We start from the raw sequence: 10007 nt of genomic DNA, 5'->3' as shown, positions 1-10007 counted from the left end.
CCTGACATTTTTCCAGTCATCTCACTTTAGTTCTATTGACCTTATATCGAAATCTGAGCCGATTAGTTCGTCAGTGCCATATTATTCTCGCCAAATAACGTCGCACCTACCGAACTTAGTGATAGCTGTATTTTCTTGCTGTAAAGTGTCAAGCTCTGCTTTATAAAGTAGAATTAGGGTTGGAAGCATAGCGTTATCGAAGATGCCACAATATCGCATTTTCTACAAGGTATTGCCCACAGAAATGGGTCCAACACTGCAACACGAGAGCAAGTTCAAGCTATTGGACTGCTGCTATCGTGCTTCAAAGTTTGGACGGTCCAATCTTTTTGGAAATGTTCTGCTTGTAGACGTAACACAAATTCTTTTACACTTTTCTATGGGCAACTTCCTACAAGCGTGACATCACTGCATCTTCTGCTGTGATTATCGTTAGCGATAAAAGATTTTTGGGATCCAGTACGTACGTGGAATTCCTGTTGGTGCAATGCTCTGGTCACAACATGTGTAGTAACAACTGCTCTTGTACTTTTGCGGTCTGTTTTTTTTTTTTTTTTTTTTTTTTTGTGATTCGCTGGACTCAGTGTTTTCTAGACGACACGACCAACTGTTGGGAGGGCGGTTTTTGTTAAAGTACATAGTCTCCCGGTAGAAGTTCAACTTTGGCATGGCCCACTCTCTTCTACCTGCTCTCAACTTTCTGGACTTGTCATCGAATGGGGAGAAATTCCGAAATATGTCATATGCTCTTTTGCCCTACGGCATTCACAACATACCTCGTTAAAATTCAGACCAAGTTCCTACATGGCATGTTGATTGAATAGCACCATTTTACCTTTTGCGGCTTCACATATAGATCTGTGCTACTGCGCTGCATTCTACAATATTCGCATAGCCAACTGTTCCCATAAATTATGTTTAGTAGTTGGTGTTAAATGACTTATAGCGATTATACCATTCTTTAGAGTTGTATGTTCACCATAGTGAACGTACACTACTGAATGGTATTTTACACCACTGCATTAACAGATCATTCAGATATAGCGTATAAAGTATATGCCCGGCTAGTTCTACAAAAAAATTATATATAATTTCGTGAACAGCACATACCTCGCCAGTATCTTTTGAAGCAGCAATCTTTTTAGCTTCATAAAAAAATCGCTTAGTGCGAGACCCTGAGAGAAAGATGAACACTCTGGCGTTTTTATTCCAGGTTCAGTGAGGTGTTGGTGCATTTTAATGCGGAAAACTGCAGACCCCCCTGAGCCTCTTTCTTCATTCTTATTCTTCTGGTCACATTTTTATTTGATCAACGCCAACACACAAATCTCTGGTCACAATTCAACCTTCTTATGTGAATTTAAAGCGCGCAATCGTCGCTGACACTTTCACGACTTCACGGAAAAATTTATGCCATTCGCACTTGGCCATGTATCATTTAACTTTATTATTTTGTAATAATGCAAACGCTGCAAGTAGAGACTTTAACAAAAATACACAAACACAAAATCTGACGCTGTTAGACTGCTCAATCACTGACATTTTTCCATTCACGAGCTAGCAAACGAGAACTACGACTGCCAGCCACCCGTCAGCTTGTAAACATATCGTTACCCGAATATTACTTCCAGATAAGCGTATCGAACATGACAAGGTTTGCGCTCTTTTATCTCTATGAGATTTATTGTGATATACTTCGCGGAACTTTTGGAATGTACCATGTATGTGTTTTCGTGCTTCTTATTTGTTGGATTCTTGCAGATACAAAGAGTCTGGGTTGGGGAAATAAGTTCAAAATACCTGACGAAGATTCGTATGTTTATAGCCCATTGCGAAAAGCATTATCTTTCCTTACAGGCCATCCCAAAATGAAGAGTTTCCTTCGTAATTCTAAACCAAATCAAAGATACATCCTCAAACTTCAATACATAATTAAAGTGGTAGATTATTGAAGGCAACGATTTACTTTCTAATAGTAACAGAGAATTCCTGCGGGCATTGGGAAGTTCCATTTATTTATTTATTCTCGATGGTTGGCAGCATATTTCAACAATCGGACGCGCAAGTTATTTTGTTTTATTTTCATCACAGTTTTATTATGAAGATTCTTTTGGTGCTAAACATATTTTTGAACATTTTACTTTTCACTTTTTCATATGCGTTCGTTATCAGCCTTCTCACAGCATTCACCCTATTGGTTCATAAGTCAGGACATCGGCAGTGCAGTGAATTTAACACGTTTAGTTTAAAATCACTTCGAGACCCCTTTGGTAGCACATTTGTGATTGTGCAAAAGCGCAAAATTTGACTTTTTAACAAGCGCACGCGGCCACATAATCCTTTCTTCTTTCTCCACATCTCTCTCTCTCTCTCTCTCTCTCTCTCTCTCTCTCTCTCTCTCTCTCTCTCTCTCTCTCTCTCTCTCACGCGAACACACACACACACACGAAAAACACAGAAAGACCTTTAGGGTTAGAAAGAGATCTTCTGCAGTTGAAACAGCCTTCATTCCTCTGGCTGGGCTTTCTCGAATATGGAATATCTTTTCTTATCCAGCGATGTCATCGATAAGTGGGAATGGAAGGATAATGACACTCAACGGTACGAAATTGAAATAAATGAGAATCGGCCTATTCAAAGTCGTGGGGACTCTTTCAACTGGAAGGAACATTTAAAGATCTCTTTTTACGCAGCGAATCGGATAAAAGAGAGGCATTTCGATTATGTGAAGAAATAAAGCCATCTTTGGTTATTTACTGCTCCCTCCCTGTAAGCGGTGTAATTACAGCGGAACTAATACTTTAACGCCTCATACTTCGCGCGCGACCGAAGGCAAGTGTAATTGGTGTGGACCGCTGCACCGGAAAAAAAAAAGTTCAGACTCCAGACATAAATATTAATCTCGGGACAAAGAAGTTTCCTTTTCGAGATTATAATTCAAACGGCACGGCAGACAGCGCAGGGCCTTTTTTTAGCCGTTCGCCCCGTCATTCTCTTTTTCAGTGTCTTTCTTTCCATCTCCTTCCATCCCTCTCTTTCATTCACTACCTCGCACTCTCTTCCGACCAGTGTTCCTTCCCTGAACGGTGACGTGTGTAGGGACTGCTCTACGACTGCCGATATAAGAGTCGGAAGCTGGTTTCTCCGCTACATTATCCGTGTGATCATCGATCTAGCGTGCGGTGGCGCACGTGCAAGTACAAACTCCTCGTGTGATTACTGTGACGTGTGTGTGTGTGTGTGCTGGCTGCGGTGCGTACAGAGATCAAGTGTCCTGTAGGGATGACCGTTCAGGTCCTTGTGTTGATAGTGTACTTCTTCTCGCTGTCCAGCGCCTCATCTCAAAGTAAGACCTACATTCGTTCTTTCTTTTTTCCTTGTAAATTTTTGTAGTCCTTACACCTGGTTGTGTATTTCGCTCACTCAAGACGTGTTCGGGAAGCCTACGGACATAAAACCGAAGTATCGTGTTGGCCAGTTTTTTGAAGTTCCAGTTAAATCAGTGCTGAATGTTGGGGGGTTTACGAACCACGCATTAAAAGGTGGAAATTGAATTCCCCTAACGTCTGTAGCCGATGAGTCATTTCACCGAGTATTTTTTGTCAGTTTTTGAAGTGGTGGGTGTCAAACTCAGGTAGGTCAACGACAGCACGAGTCCAGCGCGCGCACAGGAATTTTCGTTGTGGTTTCCGGATTGCAGGTGAGCGTAAGATTTGAAGGAACGAGCGAGTTTCATTTGAACTTATTTTCTTTTTCAGTCTTTCATTAAAGTTCTAATTTACTGGGAAAATCACTGCGCGTATAAACGGGTCTGACACTGGCGATTTGGTCTTCGATGAGAACGCTCCAAAATTCATGGAATTCTCAGCCAGTTTTAATGAAACTGGACGCAAGCTTTTAACTCCAAAGGTTTATGTTTATATCGTGTGGCCTTTTGGTGAATAAACGACTTAAATAAATCTCAGATGAAAATTTTCAGTATCCTGCTCCGTCTCTGCAGTAAGGACTTCGTAAATTTATTCCTGTATGCACGAAGGGATGCTCTGCCTTAGGTGACATGAACAATCACTCGCCTGCGAAACTGTCAGGTGACTTCGAAATGTGTCGGTAGTGGTCGAATTTGCTATTTGTCTTCAAAATGCCAATGCTAATTCCCATATGAATCCTTTTTTTTATTCTTTTCTGTTTTCTTATCCTTTGCGTGTATCTTGAGCACGCTGGTTCCATTGTGAGAGTGATTTTGAGATTGCAGTTCCGGGCTAGAAATTTAGCAAAACTTTGCTCCTCTAATGCGTTCCAACATTTTTGATTAAAATCTTTCAGAAATGAATTAAAATAATCTTTTGATTCACATTTGTATTTTTATTGACTTTACTAAGTTAAAGATTAAAAAATAAATAAATAAACGAAAGCGTAAGCAAGCACTAGAATATTTGCTGAAACAGACCGATACACAACCCAATCCTCTGCCATATAACATTTTTTTAAGTGCTTTATGAAGTAATTTAAACAGTAGGTTTTTTTCTCAAGTAGAATTCGAAAAATTGTTGGCAGGTTCGCAGACGGAATTTCTCATAAAATGTCGGGAAAGGATATTTCGGGTTGACGTTATTTTAAACATAAACGGTGACATAAGTCTCGTTCTTCGAAGTTGTTATAGTAACCCGAAATAATATCGAAAGCCTGGACAAATATTTGTAGGACGTGTTCAGTGTTTTAGCGATGGCATGCAAAGTTCCATATTCGTGTCCGAATATTATGGATTTATGATAATGATTCGCTCTTTGTTATAGCCTATACACGGATCGTTTTCTGAGAAACAAGCCACAATATTAGCCTCGTGACTATGATAATAGTTTCGGACGTATGGCATGCTGTTGTTCCCGTTTCAAATTATGTACGCTAGACATAAATAGAAAAATGTATTCATTGCAGTGTAACTACAGTCTGCTATATTATTTGATTGAAAATTATTTTATAGATTTGTGAATGCGTGCGTTTCATAAAAAAATGACGCATTAAATGAAATATACTTTTTATTTAAAAAAAGGTTTAATGTTTGTTAAGCTTGAAGTAGTTCGCCCTAGCGAGAGTATAAAGTAAGTACATAAAACATATTAACGATAAAACTTATTAATAAATGAGATTGCACGATGAACAATAAAACATATTAATAATCGCATTTTATGAGGTGTGGTAAATTGCATATGTTAGAAAAAGTGCCCTGAAATCGGAACTCTACTATAATATTTTAAAATATTATAATTAAGGAAAGGAAACGTATTGTTTGCCGTTCATAGTGAATAAGCCATAAAAAAAGTATTTCTTCCACTGAGACAGCTTTTAGTACTACTTATTATTTAATATAATACTTTAAATATCACTTGTCTTACTTTTATCAGTAGCTGAAAATAAGATGAACACATCATTTTATCGTATTCGTGTTATTTATACAAAGAACGTAGTCATATCTGGCAATGAATTGAGAAAGATAGCACTTTCTTGTACTTAAGCAAGTTAAAACTGCTGAGCTGTGAGACTATCATCAGAGAGGATTTTAACACGCGGAATAAAGTACTTCCCCCAATAAACAACTTATTTTTTTAATCACATTTGGATGATAAATGTTTGTTGTAGTCTACGCAGTAAAATCAATTAAATATTTAATATTTTATGTGCAGTAATACATTTTACTAAAATCTCGATTATTCATTCTAATGCTGAAATTTCTGTGTGACTCTTACGTTACGTATTGCTGCTAATCATTCAAAATTCTGCAAGTTACAGTGCGCTGAGAAAGTCATGATAAAGTTTTGATGGTTTGCCACTCATTTGGAGTGGTTTGTGTTCGATTCCCATCAATGACCGAAAGAATTTCTAAAGCACTCTTCGATCGAGGTTATATTTAGCCGATCTGAGGCACGTTGGGGAGGAAAGTATTTTCTCCTATGAATTCTCCTAGCCGACACGCTGTGCAAATAGTCCTGTGAATGTTTCAATTAATAAAATAATAAGGAAATGAGCGAGAGGCTTCGGTTCCATTAAAATAGTAATTCGAAATTTGTGAATTTTTTGTGTTTTATAGACAACTGTTGCTAACCTGATGAGAATCGAGTCGTAATGGCTATTAAAGTTTAAAGATGTGTTATTCTTCATCCATTTTGGACAATCTTCGAATAACGCCAAGAATTTTAGGATAATTCATGATCATATACACTCTTGGGCTTTTTGTTATTTTAAAAACATAAACGTGAACCTGGAGATTGACATTTATCACACAACTAAGACTATTTCTTTCTAAATTACCATCCTCCAGAAGAAACAAATGATTCTTGTTCGTTAGTCAACTAAAACCGACTTCCAAGTATTCTGAATAATAATAGACGCAGCTGCCTTTCCGTTCATATACTAATAATATTTTCTTTAATAGTAAAACAGATTAAATGGGACCGATATACGAAATATGATGTTGATTTTGAGATTATTGATTGCACTTTTTGGCGCATTAGCATATATGCATAAGCGTTTGTTTTTATGTTCGTACGTCTTCATGAACAACTCGACTGCCAGTGGACAGATTTTCATGAAATTTTATATTTAGGCCTTTTAAAAATATTTGTCGAGCTATTCCAAATTTCATCAAAATCTGGATAATAGAAATCCGGAAATTAATATTGATTTTTTTCCACGCAATTTGTATGGAAATCAGAAATCCATAGATTAAATGTAGTTTTAATGCAATATTGTTAGCTTAAGGCGGTTCGTGCACACTTCGCGTGTATTGCTGTGAAAGACTCGTGAACGTGATATCACATATATATAGAAAAGAGACTTAAAAGTATATGAGAGGAGAAATGTTACACAGTTGAAATTAAAGTCAACATAAGTTTACAGAGCGTAATCTTAATAATTAGTTCGTAAGGAGATAAATATATATTTATTTTCCACTTCTCTTGATTACAGGAAAATAAAAACAAATTAAATTAAGAACAAAAATTGAAACACACGTGAAATGTAACGTTGTCTAATTTGTGTTTATAGATATACGTTAGTTGGAGGAATGAGTGGGCAATGTGGTGGATGTTCCGAAACGAAATTTTCTTAGTTCGCGAATAAAAGTAGTTGTTTTTGGCTCTTTTTGTTTTGTTAAAATCCATGAATTATTAATATTTGCTAACGAGGCTGAAATATAATGCATGACATACATAAATTGACATATTTAATATCTATAAATGTGTCCCACAGATGTTTGAACTTTAGTATTTTTCATTTAGGGATTAGGCATCTTTTTAATCTTAAATATGGACACAGAAACCTTTAATATCTTTAGAATTACTAAGTTTAGTAAAATTACATTTTTGAAATATTAGTCTGCGGCTGGAAAGGTTATTACTAGTTTAGACAGACAAACTTCGTAGGGTCATTAGGTGCATCTGTTGGAGTTTGGTCGTGTAATATGGCATTCTTCGTTCTTGCGCAGAACGAAAAGGAAACACATGACTAAGCCGCTAAATAAAACTAATCATTCCCATTTCCTTGATGGCAGAATACTTAAAATAAATAAATATTCTTTATTGACGTAATGTCAGAGAATGTCTACATAGATGGGTAGAGCAGTGTATGTGCCAAACGCTCAAATCATAACCAGCGCTAAATTTCTGTGACTAAAGTTTCAATGAATATTTGTAATTTTTGACTCTTCATACCAATCGAGCTGAAATATTTCCCTTGAAGTTCTTAACAACTGAGAGAGAATCATGTGAATAAAGATATGACATTTCGAGTTTTTCATTTTCACCGTCTGAAATTATAAAAAAGAAGGGAATCGACTTCTCCATAATTTGCAGTTTTTTTAATTCAGGGGCATTTATATAAGATTATTTCGGTTTCTTAAGCTATAAGACATTTTATTTCGTTCATGTCGCGCAGCAATTACCTGGCCTCCCTAAAGGAGAAAAAAAGGTGACTGATTCACCTTGACATAGTTAAGGTTTCCTCATTTTAGCTTTGACGTAAACACATACACACGATCGCCCTCTCTAGTGGCGCTCCTGGGACTCGAGTGTTACTTTTAGGTCGCATAAGAGAAAATCCCAATGGACTTCTGTCGTATATTCTACGTACAAACGGGCGCTTTCTCGTATGTAATAATCGGAACACACTCAAAATAACGGCTGTTCTTATAGTGTATAGATAACTTCCGGAGCTATCAGGTTCGCTGATAGCCCAGCGAGTGTGGAGGCCGAATGTAATGTTCTTAGTGGATCAAGGGGTGAAATGTAAGTACTATACGAGAGTTATTGATCGCATGTGGAGTGTGATCTTTGCTGAAAAGTTGTACTAAAACTACTGAGCTCCGGTAATACGTTATGAGAAATGCTAACGTTGCAAATCCTAAATTGCTTATTTTTGTCTTTTTTTTTTCTTAGCCCGAATGTTCTAATGAACGAATTCGAAATTGGATATTCTTTTCGTGATGTGTTAAGAAATGTTATGATGTTTGAAACTCGAGATTTCTAACTCAATTTTTAACATATCGGCCTTTAAATCCATCTGAATCTCCATACGTACAGTGTACATTATTGTAGTTCAAATTTCTTGAATATAGTATTTAAGAAAAACGTGCATAATTATATTCATTTTAAAGCATCTGAAATTTTTTAAATATATTTTTTAGTAATTTAAGAAGCCTTTTACAAAAGGCAAAGTTCTTTTTTCACATTTTAGTTGGTTGAAGGAAAACCGTTTTAAAAATAGCTTATGAACCTCTTCGAGGAAATTGCATTTATTTTTACCTCCAGGTTCATTGGTCTTAGGCCGCAATCTAGACATTTATTTCGACATCCCCGGTTTTTCTTCTCCAACAGCAAATCGATTCAAAAGCATAAATTGATTATTTAAACAACTGCAGCTTATATGGTCTGCACTGATTAAATGTGAGATTTTACCCTATTACTTTGGTAATGTACCACATTGGCCTCTAATAATGAGATGATGAAAAGTACAAGGTTATTTATTTATCTGGAAATCCATTGGTCAACGGCGTGCATGGAAGTAATTATAGCAATGGAGCACGGGATATGGATAGACCTATTTTTAGACTAGTAGGGAGCTGTTTCATTGTGACAGCCGTGGCATTTTAAAGAGCAATATAATGTGGTGCATTGGATATCAGTGTTGTGCGTAATATGGGTTTTTCCAAAAAATATCGTGTTGATACTGAAACATTACCTTGCATTAGAATTATTTTTACAATGCTAAGATATGTTCAGTAATAGATATCCAAACATGTTCCAAAAAAACACTAAAAATATTAAACTTCATTCTCGCCAGTGATGATCGTGTTCCTATAGTGGCATTAGGCTCGCTAAAATTAACGCATCCCTTACACGAACAAGGTGAAAGCTTCCAATTCATTTTTTTATATTAAATTCTGTATTCGTTTTTAATACAATTTTGTTGTGCTAAAAACTGGATTGCATTTTAATAGGATAACTCGATGAATCGGATAAAGATTTCAGGACACAAGATTTCGAACTTATTCTGAAAGAACCATTAAGCTCAAAGAAACTGTTTGCATTAAAAGTACGGTGGTGTTTGTTCGCACATTATTGTGTAAACTATTTATACTATTAAGAAGAAACTTGTGAATGTAATGAACAGAACTAAGAGATGTTTCAGAATCGCACTACTATCATTAAACCAAACCATCAATTTTGCTCAAATGGAAGTTTGGTGTTTTTAACGATTTCACGTGAACTGTGGGCTTTATTAATACCTGCACCAACTTTTTTAATACTGCAAACTTTCGTAATACCCGAAACAAGAAAATCTGTAGATAAACGGTTATTTTGTTAGCAGAAGGACATTAAACAACTTTTACATTAAATCGTTATGGTATTTATTTCTTTATCCACATCTGTGGTGGTTCTGGATTTCGGCCGCTCGTTTTTTGCCCTTTTACTAAGTGATGAATTAATTTAAAAGCTTTTTGTTCTTATCTCACA

At 36.3% G+C, this 10007-nt stretch overlaps 1 protein-coding gene across 2 annotated transcripts in view; it reads left to right on the top strand.

Moving 5' to 3' along the window:
• The first annotated feature begins 3223 nt into the window (after nucleotides 1-3223).
• The window catches only part of LOC150081783 (lachesin-like), a 466088-nt gene continuing 459304 nt past the window's right edge, over nucleotides 3224-10007 (top strand). For both annotated transcript variants that reach the window (XM_090379659.1, XM_090379658.1), the window contains exon 1: nucleotides 3224-3346. In XM_090379659.1, coding sequence (XP_090235785.1) covers nucleotides 3283-3346 — 64 coding nt within the window. In that variant the 5' untranslated portion in view covers nucleotides 3224-3282. The remainder of the gene's footprint in view (nucleotides 3347-10007) is intronic.

This window comes from Mastigoproctus giganteus, chromosome 8 (genome assembly GCF_048544385.1).
Source record: "Mastigoproctus giganteus isolate SK-2022 chromosome 8, ASM4854438v1, whole genome shotgun sequence".
NCBI classification, from domain to species: domain Eukaryota; kingdom Metazoa; phylum Arthropoda; class Arachnida; order Uropygi; family Thelyphonidae; genus Mastigoproctus; species Mastigoproctus giganteus.
Note: the sequence above shows the minus strand (reverse complement) of the source record. Positions and strands in the feature narration are given on the sequence as shown.